The sequence below is a fragment of the Salvelinus alpinus genome, chromosome 5 (genome assembly GCF_045679555.1).
Source record: "Salvelinus alpinus chromosome 5, SLU_Salpinus.1, whole genome shotgun sequence".
NCBI lineage: Eukaryota > Metazoa > Chordata > Actinopteri > Salmoniformes > Salmonidae > Salvelinus > Salvelinus alpinus.
Genome location: NC_092090.1, coordinates 10,074,087 through 10,099,551, shown reverse-complemented (window position 1 = coordinate 10,099,551; position 25,465 = coordinate 10,074,087). Strand labels below are relative to the sequence as shown.

General features: G+C 46.5%; 1 protein-coding gene across 4 annotated transcripts in view; it reads right to left on the bottom strand.

Annotated features, from left to right (window-relative positions):
- Nucleotides 1–25,465, bottom strand: part of LOC139575521 (sodium/potassium/calcium exchanger 1-like) — a 41,748-nt gene that overhangs the window by 1,927 nt on the left and 14,356 nt on the right. The window contains exons 4-11 of one of the 4 annotated variants that reach the window (XM_071400536.1): nt 24,621–24,728; nt 24,300–24,408; nt 21,295–21,348; nt 17,720–17,773; nt 7,949–8,040; nt 6,254–6,511; nt 6,026–6,115; nt 3,934–4,100 (exon numbers count right to left, since the gene is read on the bottom strand). In XM_071400536.1, coding sequence (XP_071256637.1) covers nt 3,934–4,100; nt 6,026–6,115; nt 6,254–6,511; nt 7,949–8,040; nt 17,720–17,773; nt 21,295–21,348; nt 24,300–24,408; nt 24,621–24,728 — 932 coding nt within the window. The remainder of the gene's footprint in view (nt 1–3,933; nt 4,101–6,025; nt 6,116–6,253; nt 6,512–7,948; nt 8,041–17,719; nt 17,774–21,294; nt 21,349–24,299; nt 24,409–24,620; nt 24,729–25,465) is intronic. The other 3 variants (XM_071400537.1, XM_071400539.1, XM_071400540.1) reach the window with 3 other exon arrangements.

Here is a 25,465-nt window from a genome sequence, read left to right as displayed (position 1 = left end):
AGTGATATCTCTGTAGTTACAGTGGTCTATACTAACCCCATAGTGATATCTCTGTAGTGATAGTGGTCTATACTAACCCCATAGTGATATCTCTGTAGTTACAGTGGTCTATACTAACCCCATAGTGATATCTCTGTAGTTACAGTGGTCTATACTAACCCCATAGTGATATCTCTGTAGTGATAGTGGTCTATACTAACCCCATAGTGATATCTCTGTAGTGATAGTGGTCTATACTAACCCCATAGTGATATCTCTGTAGTTACAGTGGTCTATACTAACCCCATAGTGATATCTCTGTAGTGATAGTGGTCTATACTAACCCCATAGTGATATCTCTGTAGTTACAGTGGTCTATACTAACCCCATAGTGATATCTCTGTAGTTACAGTGGTCTATACTAACCCCATAGTGATATCTCTGTAGTTACAGTGGTCTATACTAACCCCATAGTGATATCTCTGTAGTGATAGTGGTCTATACTAACCCCATAGTGATAGTGGTCTATACTAACCCCATAGTGATATCTCTGTAGTTACAGTGGTCTATACTAACCCCATAGTGATATCTCTGTAGTGATAGTGGTCTATACTAACCCCATAGTGATATCTCTGTAGTTACAGTGGTCTATACTAACCCCATAGTGATATCTCTGTAGTGATAGTGGTCTATACTAACCCCATAGTGATATCTCTGTAGTTACAGTGGTCTATACTAACCCCATAGTGATATCTCTGTAGTTACAGTGGTCTATACTAACCCCATAGTGATATCTCTGTAGTGATAGTGGTCTATACTAACCCCATAGTGATAGTGGTCTATACTAACCCCATAGTGATATCTCTGTAGTGATAGTGGTCTATACTAACCCCATAGTGATACCTCTGTAGTTACAGTGGTCTATACTAACCCCATAGTGATATCTCTGTAGTGATAGTGGTCTATACTAACCCCATAGTGATATCTCTGTAGTTACAGTGGTCTATACTAACCCCATAGTGATATCTCTCTAGTGATAGTGGTCTATACTAACCCCATAGTGATATCTCTGTAGTGATAGTGGTCTATACTAACCCCATAGTGATATCTCTGTAGTGATAGTGGTCTATACTAACCCCATAGTGATATATCTGTAGTTACAGTGGTCTATACTAACCCCATAGTGATATCTCTGTAGTGATAGTGGTCTATACTAACCCCATAGTGATATCTCTGTAGTTACAGTGGTCTATACTAACCCCATAGTGATATCTCTGTAGTTACAGTGGTCTATACTAACCCCATAGTGATATCTCTGTAGTTACAGTGGTCTATACTAACCCCATAGTGATATCTCTGTAGTTACAGTGGTCTATACTAACCCCATAGTGATATCTCTGTAGTTACAGTGGTCTATACTAACCCCATAGTGATACCTCTGTAGTTACAGTGGTCTATACTAACCCCATAGTGATATCTCTGTAGTTACAGTGGTCTATACTAACCCCATAGTGATATCTCTGTAGTTACAGTGGTCTATACTAACCCCATAGTGATACCTCTGTAGTTACAGTGGTCTATACTAACCCCATAGTGATATCTCTGTAGTTACAGTGGTCTATACTAACCCCCATAGTGATATCTCTGTAGTTACAGTGGTCTATACTAACCCCATAGTGATATCTCTGTAGTGATAGTGGTCTATACTAACCCCATAGTGATATCTCTGTAGTGATAGTGGTCTATACTAACCCCCATAGTGATATCTCTAGTGATAGTGGTCTATACCAACCCCATAGTGATATCTCCGTAGTGATAGTGGTCTATACTAACCCCATAGTGATATCTCTGTAGTGATAGTGGTCTATACTAACCCCCATAGTGATATCTCTGTAGTGATAGTGGTCTATACTAACCCCATAGTGATATCTCTGTAGTGATAGTGGTCTATACTAACCCCCATAGTGATATCTCTGTAGTGATAGTGGTCTATACTAACCCCATAGTGATATCTCTGTAGTTACAGTGGTCTATACTAACCCCATAGTGATATCTCTGTAGTGATAGTGGTCTATACTAACCCCATAGTGATATCTCTGTAGTTACAGTGGTCTATACTAACCCCATAGTGATATCTCTGTAGTTACAGTGGTCTATACTAACCCCATAGTGATATCTCTGTAGTTACAGTGGTCTATACTAACCCCATAGTGATATCTCTGTAGTGATAGTGGTCTATACTAACCCCATAGTGATATCTCTGTAGTGATAGTGGTCTATACTAACCCCATAGTGATATCTCTGTAGTTACAGTGGTCTATACTAACCCCATAGTGATATCTCTGTAGTTACAGTGGTCTATACTAACCCCATAGTGATATCTCTGTAGTGATAGTGGTCTATACTAACCCCATAGTGATATCTCTGTAGTGATAGTGGTCTATACTAACCCCATAGTGATATCTCTGTAGTGATAGTGGTCTATACTAACCCCATAGTGATATCTCTGTAGTTACAGTGGTCTATACTAACCCCATAGTGATATCTCTGTAGTTACAGTGGTCTATACTAACCCCATAGTGATATCTCTGTAGTTACAGTGGTCTATACTAACCCCATAGTGATATCTCTGTAGTTACAGTGGTCTATACTAACCCCATAGTGATATCTCTGTAGTGATAGTGGTCTATACTAACCCCATAGTGATATCTCTGTAGTGATAGTGGTCTATACTAACCCCATAGTGATACCTCTGTAGTTACAGTGGTCTATACTAACCCCATAGTGATATCTCTGTAGTGATAGTGGTCTATACTAACCCCATAGTGATATCTCTGTAGTTACAGTGGTCTATACTAACCCCATAGTGATATCTCTGTAGTTACAGTGGTCTATACTAACCCCATAGTGATATCTCTGTAGTGATAGTGGTCTATACTAACCCCATAGTGATATCTCTGTAGTTACAGTGGTCTATACTAACCCCATAGTGATATCTCTGTAGTTACAGTGGTCTATACTAACCCCATAGTGATATCTCTGTAGTTACAGTGGTCTATACTAACCCCATAGTGATATCTCTGTAGTGATAGTGGTCTATACTAACCCCATAGTGATATCTCTGTAGTTACAGTGGTCTATACTAACCCCATAGTGATATCTCTGTAGTTACAGTGGTCTATACTAACCCCATAGTGATATCTCTGTAGTTACAGTGGTCTATACTAACCCCATAGTGATAGTGGTCTATACTAACCCCATAGTGATATCTCTGTAGTTACAGTGGTCTATACTAACCCCATAGTGATATCTCTGTAGTGATAGTGGTCTATACTAACCCCATAGTGATATCTCTGTAGTGATAGTGGTCTATACTAACCCCATAGTGATACCTCTGTAGTTACAGTGGTCTATACTAACCCACATAGTGATATCTCTGTAGTGATAGTGGTCTATACTAACCCCATAGTGATATCTCTGTAGTTACAGTGGTCTATACTAACCCCATAGTGATATCTCTGTAGTGATAGTGGTCTATACTAACCCCATAGTGATATCTCTGTAGTTACAGTGGTCTATACTAACCCCATAGTGATATCTCTGTAGTTACAGTGGTCTATACTAACCCCATAGTGATATCTCTGTAGTGATAGTGGTCTATACTTACCCCATAGTGATATCTCTGTAGTGATAGTGGTCTATACTTACCCCATAGTGATATCTCTGTAGTTACAGTGGTCTATACTAACCCCATAGTGATATCTCTGTAGTGATAGTGGTCTATACTAACCCCATAGTGATATCTCTGTAGTTACAGTGGTCTATACTAACCCCATAGTGATATCTCTGTAGTGATAGTGGTCTATACTTACCCCATAGTGATATCTCTGTCGTGATAGTGTTCTATACTTACCCCATAGTGATATCTCTGTAGTGATAGTGGTCTATACTTACCCCATAGTGATATCGAAGATGTTGGATCCCACTGAGCTGGACACAGCCATGTCTCCCAGTCCTTTACGGGCCACGATGACACTAGTGATGAGGTCAGGGATGGAGGTGCCCGCTGCCAGGATGGTCAGGCCCATGATCTCCTCTGAGATGCCTATGGTCTCACCCACCTAGGCAGACAACAGTCAATCAACCAATCAGTCTCACCCACCTAGGCAGACAACAGTCAATCAACCAATCAGTCTCACCCACCTAGGGAGCCAGCAGTCAGTCAACCAATCAGTCTCACCCACCTAGGGAGCCAGCAGTCAATCAACCAATCAGTCTCACCCACCTAGGGAGCCAACAGTCAATCAACCAATCAGTCTCACCCACCTAGGGAGCCAACAGTCAATCAACCAATCAGTCTCACCCACCTAGGGAGCCAGCAGTCAGTCAATACATCAATCAAAATGTAATTCATAGACAAATACAGAGCACATCCGTTGTTCATCCCGAGTGTAGACGGAGGCCAGGATTCAACCAGACCAGCGTTAACCCAAGATAACCGGAGCTCATCATTGCTTTTGTTTATAGTAGGTGGTGTCGGAAGTGTTACTGCGTTGGAGATGTCAAAACCCCAAGAGGCTCCCAACGTTAGCCCTATCTTTAGCCCTATCGTTAGCCCTATCGTTAGCCCTATCGTTATACCTATCGATAGCCTTATCGTTAGCCCTGTCGTTATACCTATCGTTAGCCTTATCGTTAGCCCTATCGTTATACCTATCGATAGCCTTATCGTTAGCCCTGTCGTTATACCTATCGTTAGCCCTATCGTTATATCTATCGTTAGCCCTATCGTTAGCCCTGTCGTTATACCTATCGTTAGCCCTGTCGGTATACCTAGCGATAGCCTTATCGTTAGCCCTGTCGTTATACCTATCGTTAGCCATATCGTTATGTCTATTGTTAGCCCTGTCGTTATACCTATCGTTAGCCTTATCGTTAGCCCTGTCGTTATACCTATCGTTAGCCCTGTCGTTATACCTATCGTTAGCCCTGTCGGTATACCTATCGTTAGCCTTGTCGTTAGCCTTGTCGTTAGCCCTGTCGTTAGCCCTATCGTTAGCCCTATCGTTAGCCCTGTCGTTATACCTATCGATAGCCTTATCGTTATACCTATCGTTAGCCTTATCGTTAGCCATATCGTTATATCTATCGTTAGCCCTGTCGTTATACCTATCGTTAGCCTTATCGATAGCCCTGTCGTTATACATATCGTTAGCCCTGTCGTTATACCTATCGTTAGCCCTGTCGGTATACCTATCGTTAGCCCTGTCGGTATACCTATCGTTAGCCCTGTCGGTATACCTATCGTTAGCCCTGTCGGTATACCTATCGTTAGCCTTATCGTTAGCCCTATCGTTAGCCCTATCGTTAGCCCTGTCGTTATACCTATCGTTAGCCTTATCGTTAGCCCTATTGTTATACATATCGTTAGCCCTATTGTTATACATATCGTTAGCCCTATCGTTAGCCCTATCGTTATATCTATCGTTAGCCCTATCGTTAGCCCTATCGTTAGCACTATCGTTAGCACCATCGTTAGGCCTATCGTTAGGCCTATCGTTAGCCTATCGTTAGGCCTATCGTTAGCCCTGTCGTTAGCACTATCGTTAGCCCTATCGTTAGCCCTGTCGTTGGCCCTGTCGTTGGCCCTGTCGTTGGCCCTGTCGTTGGCCCTGTCGTTGGAACCGTCGTTGGAACCGTCGTTGGAACCGTCGTTAGAACCATCGTTAGACCCATCGTTAGACCCATCGTTAGACCCATCTTGGACATACCTCGGGTGTGTCTGTTACCCCGGGTCTGTCTGTTACCTCGGGTCTGTCTGTTACTTCGGGTCTGTCTGTTACCTCGGGTCTGTCTGTTACCTCGGGTCTGTCTGTTACCTCGGGTCTGTCTGTTACCTCGGGTCTGTCTGTTACCTCGGGTCTGTCTGTTACCTCGGGTTATCGCTGATCTGATTAAATCCTGGCCTGAGTATAAAGAAGCTCTGAACTAATAGTTTGTAAACAAGATGGAAGTCATGTGATGTAAAATCCAAGCAGAGTGATACCTGATGAGCCCACCAGACCATTAGATAGGAGAACACAGCGATCCACGTGATGGAGCCAATAAACGTCATGGCAAAGTATTTTCTGGAAGCCTGAGGAAGAACTCACAGGAAGCTCATATCAGCATATATTAGAAGATATTTTGTGTTCTACATTTTGGCCACTTTGCAGGACACAAACACAGTACAGAAATGTCGTGAATGTAAGACAGAAATGTAGGTGATACGTACCGGGTTGCGTACGTCGGGCACAGTGAGCCACAGAGGGAACACTATCGGTAGGAGAAACAGATATGTGGCCTGTTTACGTCTGGTGTCTGGCCATTCTAACGACAGAGGTTCCTCATTCTCTTCACCCTCTTCCTCTTCTTTATTTTCCTCATCATCATCATCGTCTTCATCATCCTCATCCTCGCTCTCTTCTTCGCTCTCGTCCTCCTCACCGCTATCTGAGCCGTCGGATCCCCCTGCGCCCGCTGGGCCCTGGTCCTAGTGAAGAGAGAGGGAGAGAGGGTGAGAGAGGGAGAGAGGGTGAGAGAGGGAGAGAGAGGGTGAGAGAGAAGGGTAGAGAGAAGGGTAGTGGTGGGTAGAGTAGTGTTATGAATGAACTCTCTCCTAGCTCTCCTCTCTCCACTCTCTCCTCGCTCTCCTCTCTCGCTCTCCTCTCTCGCTCTCCTCTCGGTCTCCTCTCTCTACCGTCTGAGTCCCTGACGGGTCTGGTTTCTCCTCTGTCCCCTCTCCCCTCTCCCCTCTCCCCTCTCCCCTCTCCTCTCTCCTCTCTCCTCTCTCCCGTCTGTGTCTCTGACGGGTCTGGTTTCTCCTCTCTCCCCTCTGTCCCCTCTCTCCCCTCTCCCCTCTCCCCTCTCTCCACCGTCTGAGTCTCTGACGGGCCTGGTTTCTCCTCTCTCCTCTGTCCCCTGTCCCCTCTCTCCTCTCTCTCCCCTCTCTCCTCTCTCTCTACCGTCTGAGTCTCTGACGGGCCTGGTTTCTCCTCTCTGTCCCCTGTCCCCTCTCTCCCCTCTCTCTACCGTCTGAGTCTCTGACGGGCCTGGTTTCTCCTCTCTCTCCTCTCTCTACCGTCTGAGTCTCTGACGGGCCTGGTTTCTCCTCTCTCTCCTCTCTGTCCCCTGTCCCCTCTCTCCTCTCTCTCTACCGTCTGAGTCTCTGACGGGCCTGGTTTCTCCTCTCTGTCCCCTGTCCCCTCTCTCCCCTCTCTCTACCGTCTGAGTCTCTGACGGGCCTGGTTTCTCCTCTCTCTCCTCTCTCTCCTCTCTCTACCGTCTGAGTCTCTGACGGGCCTGGTTTCTCCTCTCTCCCCTCTCTGTCCCCTGTCCCCTCTCTCCTCTCTCCCCTCTCTCTACCGTCTGAGTCTCTGACGGGCCTGGTTTCTCCTCTCTCCCCTCTCTCTCCTCTCTCTCCCCTCTCTCCTCTCTCTCCCTCTCTCTCCTCTCTCTACCGTCTGAGTCTGACGGGCCTGGTTTCTCCTATCTCCCCTCTCTCCTCTCTCCCCTCTCTCCTCTCTCTCCCCTCTCTCCCCTCTCTCCTCTCTCTCCCCTCCTCCCTCCTCTCTCCCCTCTCTCCTCTCTCTCCCCTCTCTCCTCTCTCTCCCCTCTCTCCTCTCTCTCCTCTCTCTCCTCTCCTCCCTCCTCTCTCTCCTCTCTCTCCCCTCTCTCCTCTCTCTCCTCTCTCTCCTCTCTCTCCTCTCCTCCCTCTCTCTCCTCTCCTCCCTCTCTCTCCCCTCTCTCCTCTCTCTCCTCTCCTCCCTCCTCTCTCCCCTCTCTCTCCTCTCTCTCCCCTCTCTCCCCTCTCTCCTCTCTCTCCTCTCCTCCCTCCTCTCTCTCCTCTCTCTCCCCTCTCTCCTCTCCTCCCTCCTCTCTCCTCTCTCTCCTCTCTCTCCCCTCTCTCTCCTCTCTCTCCTCTCTCTACCGTCTGAGTCTCTGACGGGCCTGGTTTCTCCTCTTCTTTAGGTGTGGTCTGGGAGGTCGAGGGTTCGGCCTGCTCAGTCTTCTCAGGTCCAGCTGAAAAAAGACAGACACAAGACACAACCAATAAGCAACATGTCAGATGTTTACCTTTACATGTTAGTCATCTAGCAGACTCTCTTATCCAGAGAGACTTACAGTAGAGAGTCATTTAGCAGACTCTCTTATCCAGAGCCACTACAGTAGTGAGTCATCTAGCAGACTCTCTTATCCAGAGAGACTTACAGTAGAGAGTCATTTAACAGACTCTCTTATCCAGAGAGACTTACAGTAGTGAGTCATTTAGCAGACTCTCTGATCCAGAGCCATTTACAGTAGTGAGTCATTTAGCAGACTCTGATCCAGAGCCATTTACAGTAGTGAGTCATTTAGCAGACTCTTATCCAGAGAGACTTACAGTAGTGAGTCATTTAGCAGACTCTCTTATCCAGAGCCACTACAGTAGTGAGTCATTTAACAGACTCTCTTATCCAGAGAGACTTACAGTAGTGAGTCATTTAGCAGACTCTCTGATCCAGAGCCATTTACAGTAGTGAGTCATTTAGCAGACTCTCTTATCCAGAGAGACTTACAGTAGTGAGTCATTTAGCAGACTCTCTTATCCAGAGCCACTACAGTAGTGAGTCATTTAACAGACTCTCTGATCCAGAGCCATTTACAGTAGTGAGTCATTTAGCAGACTCTCTGATCCAGAGCCATTTACAGTAGTGAGTCATTTAGCAGACTCTCTTATCCAGAGAGACTTACAGTAGAGAGTCATTTAACAGACTCTCTTATCCAGAGCCACTACAGTAGTGACTGCATACGTTTTCATTTGTACTGGTCCCCCTGGGGAATTGAACCCACAACCCTGGCATTGGAAGTGCCATGCTCTACCGACTGAGCCACATGGTACATATGTTCAATGTATTATATATATATTATTTATTTTACCAGGAAGTTGACTGAGAAACACATTCTCATTTACAGCAACGACCTGGGGAATAGTTACATGGGAGAGGAGGGGGGATGAATGAGCCAATTGGAAGCTGGGGATGATTAGGTGGCTGTGATGATATGAGGGACAGATTGGGAATTTAGCCAGGAGGGTTTGTCCCTAGGGGGAGCAGCAGGTAAGGTAGGAGACCGTGTGACTCCTAGTGGGGTGTGTTGATGTGACTCCTAGTGGGGTGTGACTCCTAGTGGGGAGTGTTGATGTGACTCCTAGTGGGGTGTGACTCCTAGTGGGGGGTGTTGATGTGACTCCTAGTGGGGTGTGTTGGTGTGACTCCTAGTGGGGTGTGTTGATGTGACTCCTAGTGGGGTGTGTTGGTGTGACTCCTAGTGTGGTGTGTTGGTGTGACTCCTAGTGTGGTGTGTTGGTGTGACTCCTAGTGGGGTGTGTTGGTGTGACTCCTAGTGGGGTGTGTTGGTGTGACTCCTAGTGGGGTGTGTTGATGTGACTCCTAGTGGGGTGTGTTGATGTGACTCCTAGTGTGGTGTGTTGATGTGACTCCTAGTGTGGTGTGTTGATGTGACTCCTAGTGGGGTGTGACTCCTAGTGTGGTGTGTTGATGTGACTCCTAGTGTGGTGTGTTGATGTGACTCCTAGTGTGGTGTGTCCTAGTGGGGTGTGTTGATGTGACACCTAGTGGGGTGTGTTGGTGTGACTCCTAGTAGGGTGTGACTCCTAGTGGGGTGTGACTCCTAGTGGGGTGTGACTCCTAGTGTGGTGTGTTGATGTGACTCCTAGTGGGGTGTGACTCCTAGTGGGGTGTGACTCCTAGTAGGGTGTGTTGGTGTGACTCCTAGTAGGGTGTGTTGGTGTGACTCCTAGTGGGGTGTGACTCCTAGTGGGGTGTGACTCCTAGTGGGGTGTGACTCCTAGTGTTGTGTTGATGTGACTCCTAGTGGGGTGTGACTCCTAGTGGGGTGTGTTGGTATGACTCCTAGTGTGGTGTGACTCCTAGTGGGGTGTGTTGATGTGACTCCTAGTGTGGTGTGACTCCTAGTGGGGTGTGTTGGTATGACTCCTAGTGTGGTGTGACTCCTAGTGGGGTGTGTTGGTGTGACTCCTAGTCTGGTGTGACTCCTAGTGGGGTGTGTTGGTGTGACTCCTAGTGGGGTGTGACTCCTAGTGTGGTGTGTTGATGTGACTCCTAGTGGGGTGTGACTCCTAGTGGGGTGTGTTGGTGTGACTCCTAGTGTGGTGTGTTGGTGTGACTCCTAGTGGGGTGTGACTCCTAGTGTGGTGTGTTGGTGTGACTCCTAGTGGGGTGTGTTGGTGTGACTCCTTGTGGGGTGTGACTCCTAGTGGGGTGTGTTGGTGTGACTCCTAGTGGGGTGTGTTGGTGTGACTCCTAGTGGGGTGTGACTCCTAGTGTGGTGTGTTGGTGTGACTCCTAGTGTGGTGTGTTGATGTGACTCCTAGTGGGGTGTGTTGGTGTGACTCCTAGTGGGGTGTGACTCCTAGTGTGGTGTGTTGGTGTGACTCCTAGTGGGGTGTGACTCCTAGTGTGGTGTGTTGGTGTGACTCCTAGTGGGGTGTGTTGATGTGACTCTTAGTGTGGTGTGTTGGTGTGACTCCTAGTGGGGTGTGACTCCTAGTGTGGTGTGTTGATGTGACTCCTAGTGGGGTGTGTTGATGTGACTCTTAGTGTGGTGTGTTGGTGTGACTCCTAGTGGGGTGTGTTGGTGTGATTCCTAGTGTGGTGTGTTGGTGTGACTCCTAGTGTGGTGTGTTGGTGTGACTCCTAGTGTGGTGTGTTGGTGTGACTCCTAGTGGGGTGTGTTGGTGTGACTCATAGTGGGGTGTGTTGGTGTGACTCCTAGTGGGGTGTGTTGGAGTGACTCTTAGTGGGGTGTGTTGGTGTGACTCTTAGTGTGGTGTGTTGATGTGACTCCTAGTGGGGTGTGTTGGTGTGACTCATAGTGGATTGTGTTGGTGTGACTCTTAGTGGGGTGTGTTGGTGTGACTCCTAGTGGAGTGTGTTGATGTGACTCTTAGTGGGGTGTGACTCCTAGTGTGGTGTGTTGATGTGACTCCTAGTGTGGTGTGTTGGTGTGACTCTTAGTGTGATGTGACTCCTAGTGTGGTGTGTTGATGTGACTCCTAGTGGGGTGTGTTGGTGTGACTCCTAGTGGAGTGTGTTGATGTGACTCTTAGTGGGGTGTGACTCCTAGTGTGGTGTGTTGATGTGACTCCTAGTGTGGTGTGTTGGTGTGACTCTTAGTGTGATGTGACTCCTAGTGTGGTGTGTTGATGTGACTCCTAGTGGGGTGTGTTGGTGTGACTCCTAGTGGGGTGTGTTGGTGTGACTCCTAGTGGGGTGTGTTGGTGTGACTCTTAGTGGGGTGTGTTGGTGTGACTCTTAGTGGGGTGTGTTGGAGTGACTCCTAGTGGGGTGTGTTGGTGTGACTCCTAGTGGAGTGTGTTGATGTGACTCTTAGTGGGGTGTGACTCCTAGTGTGGTGTGTTGATGTGACTCCTAGTGTGGTGTGTTGGTGTGACTCTTAGTGTGATGTGACTCCTAGTGTGGTGTGTTGATGTGACTCCTAGTGGGGTGTGTTGGTGTGACTCCTAGTGGGGTGTGTTGGTGTGACTCTTAGTGGGGTGTGTTGGTGTGACTCTTAGTGGGGTGTGTTGGAGTGACTCCTAGTGGGGTGTGTTGGTGTGACTCCTAGTGGAGTGTGTTGATGTGACTCTTAGTGGGGTGTGACTCCTAGTGTGGTGTGTTGATGTGACTCCTAGTGTGGTGTGTTGGTGTGACTCTTAGTGTGGTGTGTTGATGTGACTCCTAGTGTGGTGTGTTGGTGTGACTCTTAGTGTGGTGTGTTGGTGTGACTCTTAGTGTGATGTGACTCCTAGTGTGGTGTGTTGATGTGACTCCTAGTGGGGTGTGTTGGTCTGACTCCTAGTGGGGTGTGTTGATGTGACTCCTAGTGGGGTGTGTTGGTGTGACTCTTAGTGTGGTGTGTTGATGTGACTCCTAGTGTGGTGTGTTGGTGTGACTCTTAGTGGGGTGTGACTCTTAGTGTGGTGTGTTGGTGTGACTCTTAGTGGGGTGTGACTCTTAGTGTGGTGTGTTGGTGTGACTCTTAGTGTGTTGTGTTGTTAGTCTGTAGTAACTGGAATGGTGGTACATTGATACAGACACGTGTGCATTTTTCACTGTTTTAGTGGTCGGTCCACCATCTCTGGATTGAGTTGTGCTTGTTGGGAGCAGGGGTAGGGGTGGGGTTGATTTGGGTTTGTACCCTGTAATCATTGGGCCTCTCAGTGTGTGTGTGTGTGTGTGTGTGTGTGTGTGTGTGTGTGTGTGTGTGGTCTAATGAGGTCCTTCAGTGGTCCAGGCCATTACAGTCTCTCGGGGTTATGACAACCACAGACTGGAGCGGCCTTTTCACAGACCAAATCAACACTGAGATTGACATGCAGATGGGGCCCTGCACGGCTTTAACACAGACCCAATCAACACTGAGATTGACATGCAGATGGGGCCCTGCACGGCTTTAACACCGACCCAATCAACACTGAGATTGACATGCAGATGGGGCCCTGCACGGCTTTAACACCGACCCAATCAACACTGAGATTGACATGCAGATGGGGCCCTGCACGGCTTTAACACCGACCCAATCAACACTGAGATTGACATGCAGATGGGGCCCTGCACAGCTTTAACACCGACCCAATCAACACTGAGATTGACATGCAGATGGGGCCCTGCGCGGCTTTAACACCGACCCAATCAACACTGAGATTGACATGCAGATGGGGCCCTGCGCGGCTTTAACACCGACCCAATCAACACTGAGATTGACATGCAGATGGGGCCCTGCACGTGTGTGTGTCAGAGGAAGGGGTCATCGTCTTTTTGATTCATGGTTCGTTCATCTTTAGTTACACAGTTTTTGGCATATGACATCGGCCTACAGTATAATAATAATAATAATAGCCAGCAGCATACTACCCTGTAAACAGGGAAACATTTGATGACAAAGTTTTCCATGTCGGGGGGAAGCTCGCAAGTTCCTGTACGTTTCCTCCGTCGCACCATGTGTTGTTGGTCATAAAGCAGAGCCTACCACCTTTGTTCTTAGCCAGAGAGATTCTGCTTCCTCTCCACTCAGAAAACGGTAAAACCCGCCGGTTGTATATAATCCGTCTGGATGTCGGAGGAAAGTCTCAGAAAAACAGAGTGTGTATACAGGATCTGATGTCCCTCTGGAAGGAGATCCTCGCCCTGAGTTCGCCATGTTTGTTCATTAATGATTGAACACTGGCGAGTAGAATGTTCGGTAATGGAGGATGGGTCGGCCGGAGTCTTAATCTCAGTAAAACCCTGCCACGTCTGCCTCTCGGTCAGCGTCTTCGCTTCCTACTCTCCTGTAGGACTCCCAAGCAGGTTGGCACCTCGCTGAAGAAGCTAGTCCATTGTTTCGCCATCTCAGAGAACTCAGGAGGTCGGTGGACAGTGAGTACCCAACGATTCGTATTCTAATAGTTCTACTCAGGTGTATGTTGTAATGCACAAAATAAATTGATTAAGAAAATGTTTGGTAAACACACAAGAAAAATGTGCAATGTTTTGTCAGAGCGCGAGGCGAGACGCCCTTTGTCGGCCCCATCTTACCAGGAATAGTTGGTCATCAAATGACGCCCTTTTCCACCTTCTGAAAGTGTTCTCAGGGATAATCGCCATGGCTGTGTACATCCAGCCCCAATCTGACACCAAGGAGCTCCAAGATCTTCATTGGACCGTGAACAAACTGGAGACTGCATTCCCGGAGGCAGTGTTCATTGTTGCAGGGGACTTTAACAAAAGTAGATAACGTCAATATATACACCGACTAAGTCACCGGAGATAACATCAATATATACACCGACTCAGTCACCGGAGATAACGTCAATATACACACCGACTCAGTCACCGGAGATAACGTCAATATATACACCGACTCAGTCACCGGAGATAACGTCAATATATACACCGACTCAGTCACCGGAGATAACGTCAATATACACACCGACTCAGTCACCGGATATAACGTCAATATATACACCGACTCAGTCACCGGAGATAACGTCAATAGACACGCCGACTCAGTCACCGGAGATAACGTCAATATACACACCGACTCAGTCACCGGAGATAACGTCAATGTATACACCGACTCAGTCACCGGAGATAACGTCAATAGACACGCCGACTCAGTCACCTGAGATAACGTCAATATACACACCGACTCAGTCACCGGAGATAACGTCAATATACACACCGACTCAGTCACCGGATATAACGTCAATATATACGCCGACTCAGTCACCGGAGATAACGTCAATATATACACGACTCAGTCACCGGAGATAACAGCAATATATACACCGACTCAGTCACCGGAGATAACGTCAATATACACACCGACTCAGTCACCGGAGATAACGTCAATATACACACCGACTCAGTCACCGGAGATAACGTCAATATACACACCGACTCAGTCACCGGAGATAACGTCAATATATACGCCGACTCAGTCACTGGAGATAACGTCAAACGTCTTTCAAAACGTTCTCGATTCAAAAAAAGTGAATTGATAGCAGCCTTCTAGGAAAACTGAAAGAGAGAGCTGCTGCTTATAAACAGGGTAAGGTGACCGGGGGAAATAGTTTGGTGAAACAGTACAAATACGACCGACGCAGATCGATCAAGATGGCGACACACAAGCATAGGGTTAAAGTGGAGGAGCAATTCAACGGGTTGGACGGGTAGATTTGCTTTTAGGCAAATCCTTTTAGAGCAAGCCAAATAATTTCATGTTTTAAAAGTTATCCTAGATCAGGATTCATTGTTTGAATGGTAAGATGCCAATCATTGAAGCAGGGGCTTCAACAATAACAGATTACAAAGAGAAAGCCAGCTACATTGCAGTCACCAACACCATCCTACCAGGGGAGCTAAACACATTTTTCTCAAGATTCGGTCACAATGACCCTGAGCTGCCGAGGAGAGCCCCTGATGACAATGTGGGCTATGCACACTAAGTTTCCACTAGGAGTCATACCAACACACCACACTAGGAGTCATACCAACACACCCCACTAGGAGTCACACCAACACACCCCACTAGGAGTCACACCAACACACCACACTAGGAGTCATACCAACACACCACACTAGGAGTCATACCAACACACCACACTAGGAGTCATACCAACACACCACACTAGGAGTCATACCAACACACCCCACTAGGAGTCATACCAACACACCACACTAGGAGTCACACCAACACACCACACTAGGAGTCATACCAACACACCACACTAGGAGTCATACCAACACACCACACTAGGAGTCATACCAACACACCACACTAGGAGTCATACCAACACACCACACTAGGAGTCACACCAACACACCACACTAGGAGTCATACCAACACACCACACTAGGAGTCATACCAACACACCACACTAGGAGTCATACCAACACACCACACTAGGATTCATACCAACACACCACACTAGGAGTCACACCAACACACCCCACTAGGAGTCACATCAACACACCCCACTAGGAGTCATACCAACACACCCCACTAGGAGTCACATCAACACACCCCACTAGGAGTCACATCAACACATCCCACTAGGAGTCACACCAACACACCCAACTAGGAGTCACATCAACACACCCCACTAGGAGTCACACCAACACACCACACTAGGAGTCACACCAACACACCACACTAGGAGTCACACCCCACTAGGAGTCACACCAACACACCCCACTCCACTAGGAGTCACACCAACACACCCCACTCCACTAGGAGTCACACCAACACACCACACTAGGAGTCACACCAACACACCACACTAGGAGTCACATCAACACACCCCACTAGGAGTCACACCGTACAGTGAAGGAGGAGGACAAGACTGACAGCCATTGTTCTGTTACTGGATGTCACCTATAGGCCTGTTTCCATAGAGACTTACAACACCGTCACACAACATAAATAGTAGGCCTGGATCTCACCTATAGTTCTGGATCTCACCTATATGTTTGGATCTCACCTATAGGCCTGGATCTCACCTATAGGTCTGGATCTCACCTATAGGTCTGGATCTCACCTATAGGCCTGGATCTCACCTATAGTTCTGGATCTCACCTGTAGGTCTGGATCTCACCTATAGGTCTGGATCTCACCTCTAGGCCTGGATCTCACCTATAGGTCTGGATCTCACCTATAGGTCTACATCTCAACTATAGGTCTGGATCTCACCTATAGGCCTGGATCTCACCTATAGGTCTGGATCTCACCTATAGGTCTGCATCTCATCTATAGGTCTGCATCTCACCTATAGGTCTGCATCTCACCTATAGGTCTGCATCTCACCTATAGGTCTGGATCTCACCTATAGGTCTGCATCTCACCTATAGGTCTGGATCTCACCTCTAGGCCTGGATCTCACCTCTAGGCCTGGATCTCACCTCTAGGCCTGGATCTCACCTCTAGGCCTGGATCTCACCTCTAGGCCTGGATCTCACCTCTAGGCCTGGATCTCACCTCTAGGCCTGGATCTCACCTCTAGGCCTGGATCTCACCTATAGGTCTGCATCTCACCTATAGGTCTGCATCTCACCTATAGGTCTGCATCTCACCTCTAGGCCTGGATCTCATCTATAGGTCTGGATCTCACCTATAGGCCTGGATCTCACCTATAGGTCTGGATCTCATCTATAGGTCTGGATCTCACCTATAGGCCTGGATATCACCTATAGGCCTGGATCTCACCTATAGGTCTGGATCTCACCTATAGGTCTGGATCTCACCTATAGGTCTGGATCTCACCTATAGGTCTGGATCTCACCTATAGGCCTGGATCTCATCTATAGGTCTGGATCTCACCTATAGGTCTGGATCTCACCTATAGGTCTGGATCTCATCTATAGGCCTGGATCTCACCTATAGGCCTGGATATCACCTATAGGCCTGGATCTCACCTATAGGTCTGGATCTCACCTATAGGTCTGGATCTCACCTATAGGTCTGGATCTCACCTATAGGTCTGGATCTCATCTATAGGTCTGGATCTCACCTATAGGTCTGGATCTCATCTATAGGCCTGGATCTCACCTATAGGCCTGCAGTGTGTCCTTCCGTCTTCCTTCCCTCTGGCTGCTGGGTGAACTCTGTTCCTCAGTATGAGACATTGAGGAATAGCAACTACAGCTGACTTTGAGCTGTTTAAAATGTCTGTGACCGTTTCTCATCAACAACAGGTCATGTTTGCATGCCTCAAAGAGCTACAATGACTAAGAAATAGTGGAAACACGATAAAAAATATTTTTACAAGCTACAAGGATAGTTGTGAGACACGTAACTTTATGTAGAGTAGCACGGAAACATGAATGTATAACAGTTAGACACACATCACTGCTGTGTAGCCTGCAGACAGCACTACAGCTCTAACACAAAGCCTCACAGACAACACCAAGACACCACACTAAAATGCAAAGAGAACCCATAACGAACGTAACGAGAACATACAAAACATAACGGCAACATCCACCGAACGCAACGTGTAAACAGAACGTTACGAGAACATTCACAGAACAAAAAACGACAACATCCACAGAACGCAACGTGTATACCAAACGTTACGAGAACTTTCACAGAAGCTAACCAAATCAAGCACTAAATATATGGATAACGTTGGCCTTACCTTTCCCCTGCACCGACACCTCAGTCCTGACCTCCCCATTAAAGGCTGTTGTTTCTAATTGGCAGAGATACGTCAGGTAAAATGACCAGTTACCACAGAGACAAAACGTATCCACCCACTGCCTCGTGTAGAGTAATGTATGACGAAATATGAGCGGAGTCATAGACACAACCGAAGTTACTGTACCACACGAACAAAACACAACCGAAGTTACTGTACCACACAAACAAAACACAACCGAAGTTACTGTACCACACAAACAAAACACAACCGAAGTTACTGTACCACACACACAAAACACAACCGAAGTTACTGTACCACACAAACAAAACACAACCGAAGTTACTGTACCACACAAACAAAACACAACCGAAGTTACTGTACCACACACACAAAACACAACCGAAGTTACTGTACCACACAAACAAAACACAACCGAAGTTACTGTACCACACACACAAAACACAACCGAAGTTACTGTACCACACAAACAAAACACAACCGAAGTTACTGTACCACACAAACAAAACACAACCGAAGTTACTGTACCACACAAACAAAACACAACCGAAGTTACTGTACCACACAAACAAAACACAACCGAAGTTACTGTACCACACAAACAAAACACAACCGAAGTTACTGTACCACACACACAAAACACAACCGAAGTTACTGTACCACACACACAAAACACAACCGAAGTTACTGTACCACACACACAAAACACAACCGAAGTTACTGTACCACACAAACAAAACACAGCCGAAGTTACTGTACCACACAAACAAAACACAACCGAAGTTACTGTACCACACAAACAAAACACAACCGAAGTTACTGTACCACACAAACAAAACACAGCCGAAGTTACTGTACCACACAAACAAAACACAGCCGAAGTTACTGTACCACACACACAAAACACAACCGAAGTTACTGTACCACACAAACAAAACACAACCGAAGTTACTGTACCACACAAACAAAACACAACCGAAGTTACTGTACCACACACACAAAACACAACCGAAGTTACTGTACCACACAAACAAAACACAACCGAAGTTACTGTACCACACAAACAAAACACAACCGAAGTTACTGTACCACACAAACAAAACACAGCCGAAGTTACTGTACCACACAATCAAAACACAACCACTTCCTCATAATATTGACTGACAATGTATCCTCTTCTAGGGAAGAGTGAGATACAGTTGAGATGAAAACCTCTGTTTTGGAGTGACAGATAGTAGACAGAAGATGAAGAGAAATTCAGTAACTCTCGGGAGGACAATGGAAGTTGGAGTGACAGATAGTAGACTGAAGATGATGAGATACTCGGTAGGACAATGGAGGTTGGAGTGACAGATAGTAGACAGAAGATGAAGAGATACTCGGTAACTCTCGGTAGGACAATGGAAGTTGGAGTGACAGATAGTAGACAGAAGATGAAGAGATACTCGGTAACTCTCGGTAGGACAATGGAAGTTGGAGTGACAGATAGTAGACTGAAGATGAAGAGATACTCGGTAGGACAATGGAAGTTGGAGTGACAGATAGTACACAGAAGATGAAGAGATACTCGGTAACTCTCGGTAGGACAATGGAGGTTGGAGTGACAGATAGTAGACTGAAGATGAAGAGATACTCGGTAGGACAATGGAGGTTGGAGTGACAGATAGTAGACTGAAGATTAAGAGAAATTCAGTAACTCTCGGTAGGGCAATGGAAGTTGGAGTGACAGATAGTAGACTGAAGATGAAGAGATACTCGGTAGGACAATGGAGGTTGGAGTGACAGATAGTAGACTGAAGATGAAGAGAAATTCAGTAACTCTCGGGAGGACAATGGAGGTTGGAGTGACAGATAGTAGACAGAAGATGAAGAGAAATTCAGTAACTCTCGGGAGGACAATGGAAGTTGGAGTGACAGATAGTAGACTGAAGATGAAGAGAAATTCAGTAACTCTCGGTAGGACAATGGAGGTTGGAGTGACAGATAGTAGACTGAAGATGAAGAGAAATTCAGTAACTCTCGGTAAGACAATGGAGGTTGGAGTGACAGATAGTAGACTGAAGATGAAGAGATACTCGGTAGGACAATGGAGGTTGGAGTGACAGATAGTAGACTGAAGATGAAGAGAAATTCAGTAACTCTCGGTAGGACAATGGAGGTTGGAGTGACAGATAGTAGACTGAAGATGATGAGATACTCGGTAGGACAATGGAGGTTGGAGTGACAGATAGTAGACAGAAGATGAAGAGATACTCGGTAACTCTCGGTAGGACAATGGAAGTTGGAGTGACAGATAGTAGACAGAAGATGAAGAGATACTCGGTAACTCTCGGTAGGACAATGGAAGTTGGAGTGACAGATAGTAGACTGAAGATGAAGAGATACTCGGTAGGACAATGGAAGTTGGAGTGACAGATAGTACACAGAAGATGAAGAGATACTCGGTAACTCTCGGTAGGACAATGGAGGTTGGAGTGACAGATAGTAGACTGAAGATGAAGAGATACTCGGTAGGACAATGGAGGTTGGAGTGACAGATAGTAGACTGAAGATTAAGAGAAATTCAGTAACTCTCGGTAGGGCAATGGAAGTTGGAGTGACAGATAGTAGACTGAAGATGAAGAGATACTCGGTAGGACAATGGAGGTTGGAGTGACAGATAGTAGACTGAAGATGAAGAGAAATTCAGTAACTCTCGGGAGGACAATGGAGGTTGGAGTGACAGATAGTAGACAGAAGATGAAGAGAAATTCAGTAACTCTCGGTAGGACAATGGAGGTTGGAGTGACAGATAGTAGACAGAAGATGAAGAGAAATTCAGTAACTCTCGGGAGGACAATGGAGGTTGGAGTGACAGATAGTAGACAGAAGATGAAGAGAAATTCAGTAACTCTCGGGAGGACAATGGAAGTTGGAGTGACAGATAGTAGACTGAAGATGAAGAGAAATTCAGTAACTCTCGGTAGGACAATGGAGGTTGGAGTGACAGATAGTAGACTGAAGATGAAGAGAAATTCAGTAACTCTCGGTAGGACAATGGAGGTTGGAGTGACAGATAGTAGACTGAAGATGAAGAGATACTCGGTAGGACAATGGAGGTTGGAGTGACAGATAGTAGACTGAAGATGAAGAGAAATTCAGTAACTCTCGGTAGGACAATGGAGGTTGGAGTGACAGATAGTAGACTGAAGATGAAGAGATACTCGGTAGGTCAATGGAGGTTGGAGTGACAGATAGTAGACTGAAGATGAAGAGAAATTCAGTAACTCTCGGTAGGACAATGGAAGTTGGAGTGATAGATAGATAGTAGACAGAAGATGATGAGAAATTCAGTAACTCTCGGTAGGACAATGGAAGTTGGAGTGATAGATAGATAGTAGACAGAAGATGAAGAGATTCTCAGTAACTCTCGGTAGGACAATGGAGGTTGGAGTGACAGATAGTAGACTGATGTCCTATGTACTAACAATGAAAACCCTTCAGAAGGGCTGGCATGAAGTGACAATACGAGGTGACAACATGAGGAGGAGGTGACATGTTGACATCCCTCTTACCTTGTCTAACTCTCCTCTGACCAGGGCCTCTAACATCTCTGCTAAAGCCTGTCTCTGAAATAAGGGGACAATGGAAGACACCATAGAATGACATATTAGAACTCATTTAATAGGATCTCTGTGAGAGAGACATTCAGTCAGCCTCTGTGTTTACCAGTTCCCCCCCAAGTCCCCTGACATCCAGAGCTCTGGTGTGGAGGAGCCATTAGAGCAGCGCTCTCCAAACCTGGTCCTGCGGGGGGGGGGAGACCTGATTCAAAAGCCTCTCAACACTTTGGTGCTACCTTACACTAGAGACTCGTGTTGTGTGATAAGTGAAGAGCAGAGGTCAAGTCCACCTGTGTTCCTGGATTACAGGGATGTGACTGTCCTCTACTGCAGTGACCTTCACCCGAGTCCTCAGGCCACCTGGCAGCCAGGCCTGTCCCCATGCAGCCTCCTCACAGCACTCTGATCCTTAATCAGCTTTCAATACAGGCTAATAAAAGCTGGATAAGAGCCAGCCTCTGGCCGACCAATCTCTTTATCTCAGTAGCACTATCTCTAGGTCTCTCGTTGTACTGGACTGTGTGTGTCACTGAGATAACAAGTCTGATGCTGCTGTGAAGCTAAGAGTCTGATGCTGCTGTGAAGCTAACGGTCTGATGCTGCTGTGAAGCTAACGGTCTGATGCTGCTGTGAAGCTAACAGTCTGATGCTGCTGTGAAGCTAACAGTCTGATGCTGCTGTTAAGCTAACAGTCTGATGCTACTGTGAAGCTAACAGTCTGATGCTACTGTGAAGCTAACAGTCAGATGCTGCTGTGAAGCTAACAGTCTGATGCTACTGTGAAGCTAACAGTCAGATGCTGCTGTGAAGCTAACAGTCGGATGCTGCTGTGAAGCTAACGGTTTGATGCTACTGTGAAGCTAACAGTTTGATGCTACTGTGAAGCTAACAGTTTGATGCTGCTGTGAAGCTAACAGTCTGATGCTACTGTGAAGCTAACAGTCTGATGCTGCTGTGAAGCTAACAGTCTGATCCTGAAGGTGAAGCTAACAGTCTGATGCTGCTGTGAAGCTAACAGTCTGATGCTGCTGTGAAGCTAATAGTCTGATGCTACTGTGAATCTAACAGTCTGATGCTACTGTGAAGCTAACAGTCTGATGCTGCTGTGAAGCTAACAGTCTGATCCTGAAGGTGAAGCTAACAGTCTGATGCTGCTGTGAAGCTAACAGTCTGATGCTGCTGTGAAGCTAACAGTCTGATGCTGCTGTGAAGCCAACAGTCTGATGCTGCTGTGAAGCTAATAGTCTGATGCTACTGTGAATCTAACAGTCTGATGTTGCTGTGAAGCTAACAGTCTGATGCTGCTGTGAAGCTAACACTCTGATGCTGCTGTGAAGCTAACAGTCTGATGCTGCTGTGAAGCTAACAGTCTGATGATGCTGTGAAGCTGCATGGAACAATTTTGACTGGTGTCATCAATGGTCATCAACCTTTGTCCTTTGAGAGAATAACAGGGTGAGCAGGTTTCTGTTTCTGTTGAAGCCGAGCACTAAAACAATTGATTCAACAAAATAACTCCTCGTGCTGACCTTTATGAGGGCATAGTGAATGTCCCTGTGGCAGTAGTGAATATAGAAGGTCCCTGTGACAGTAGTGAATGTAGAAGGTCCCTGTGACAGTAGTGAATGTAGAAGGTCCCTGTGGCAGTAGTGAATGTAGAAGGTCCCTGTGACAGTAGTGAATGTAGAAGGTCCCTGTGGCAGTAGTGAATGTAGAAGGTCCCTGTGACAGTGGTGAATGTAGAAGGTCCCTGTGACAGTGGTGAATGTAGAAGGTCCCTGTGACAGTAGTGAATGTAGAAGGTCCCTGCGACAGTAGTGAATGTAGAAGGTCCCTGTGACAGTGGTGAATGTAGAAGGTCCCTGTGACAGTAGTGAATGTAGAAGGTCCCTGTGACAGTAGAGAATATAGAAGGTCCCTGTGACAGTGGTGAATGTAGAAGGTCCCTGTGACAGTAGTGAATGTAGAAGGTCCCTGTGGCAGTAGTGAATGTAGAAGGTCATGTGACAGTAGTGAATATAGAAGGTCCCTGTGACCGTGGTGAATGTAGAAGGTCCCTGTGACAGTGGTGAATGTAGAAGGTCCCTGTGACAGTGGTGAATGTAGAAGGTCCCTGTGACAGTAGTGAATGTAGAAGGTCCCTGTGACAGTAGTGAATGTAGAAGGTCCCTGTGACAGTGGTGAATGTAGAAGGTCCCTGTGGCAGTAGTGAATGTAGAAGGTCCCTGTGACAGTAGTGAATGTAGAAGGTCCATGTGACAGTAGTGAATGTAGAAGGTCCCTGTGGCAGTAGTGAATATAGAAGATCCATGTGGCAGTAGTGAATGTAGAAGGTCCCTGTGACAGTAGTGAATATAGAAGGTCCCTGTGACAGTAGTGAATATAGAAGGTCCCTGTGACAGTAGTGAATGTAGAAGGTCCCTGTGACAGTAGTGAATGTAGAAGGTCCCTGTGACAGTAGTGAATATAGAAGGTCCCTGTGACAGTAGTGAATGTAGAAGGTCCCTGTGACAGTAGTGAATATAGAAGGTCCCTGTGGCAGTAGTGAATGTAGGAGGTCCCTGTGACAGTAGTGAATGTAGGAGGTCCCTGTGACAGTAGTGAATGCTAACCATGTGTATGTGACCAATAACATCTGCTAACCATGTGTATGTGGCCAATAACATTTGATTTTAATTGAATAGATATAATACATGGTTCAGTAGCTCCTCCCAGGAGGCATAGCTTCCTGGTCCCTGGTACTGTACAGGAAGGACAATAGATTAGGACCATAGATTAGGATCATAGATTAGGACCATAGTATAGGACCATAGTATAGGACCATAGTATAGGACCATAGTATAGGACCATAGATTAGGACCATAGATTAGGACTATAGATTAGGACCATAGATTAGGACCATAGATTAGGACCATAGCGGTCCCTGTAATAATAAAGATTGATATAAAGTCCAGTACCTTCTCCCAGCGGGTCCAGTGTGTGGATCATCAGCTGGAAGATGGTGTTTCTGTTGGTGCTGTTGTGGAGAGACGCATTACTCCCTCCTCTCTGGAGAGTGGGCTTCACCTGGGACATAACAAACACACCACACACACACACACACCACACACACACACACACACAGGGTTGGAGCCACGGCAGATCACGCCAGGTTACATTCAGGTAAAGACCTCTTTTTGCTGGTCACTAAAATGACATCTAAAAAAATTTAAGAGAAACATAATTTTACAATCAGTACACAACCTGATCATGACATCACAATCAAAGAGTGTTGAGACCTTCAGTTTTTCTCTGTCTCTCTTCTGGGGTGAGTCTTGAGGTTGTGGTTTGGGTTCTGGTGAAACATTGTTTTGGGGTGGATCAGGTGGTGGAGGTCCACTGTTCTGCTGTAAATACAGGAATACTTTAGTACACGTTCCACAACAGGAACCAGAGAGAGGAGAAAAGGCAGACTTTTAATTAAAGCACTACTCCAGTGGGCAAAATGTACTGAATGGCTTTTACATGGTCAGGTTGTATTCTGATTGTAAAAAGGACGGGTTTGTTGTAGTCCAGAAAAAAATATGTTGTTTCAACCAGGAAATAATGTCTTTATGAAATCCCATGCCAACATTTGCCCAGCTGGGTAGAGGCTGCATAATGAGTGTCTACTGATGAGCCAAAGACAGGATTATAACAACAGTGATATTAGTGAGAACAGGTAACTGACAAAATAACGGGAAAACACCAACATAAAGTGTTTTAATAGGGCGTTGAGCCAGAACAGCTTCAATGGCATAGAAGTGTCTGGAACACTATTGGAGGGATGTGACACCATTCTTCCACCAGAAATTCTATATTGGTGTTTTGTTGATGGTGGTGGAAAACACTGTCTCAAGACCCACTCCACAATCTCCCATACAGTGCATTCCCGAGTGGCGAAGCAGTCTAAGGCACTGCATCGCAGTGCTAGAAGCGTCACTACAGACCCGGGTTCGATCCCGGGCTGTATCACAACCAGCTGAGATCGGGAGTCCCAAAGGGTGGAGCACAATTGTCCCAGTGTGGTCCGGGTTAGGGGAGGGTTTGGCCGGGGTAGGCCGTCATTGTAAATAAGAATTTGTTCTTAACTGACTTGCCTACT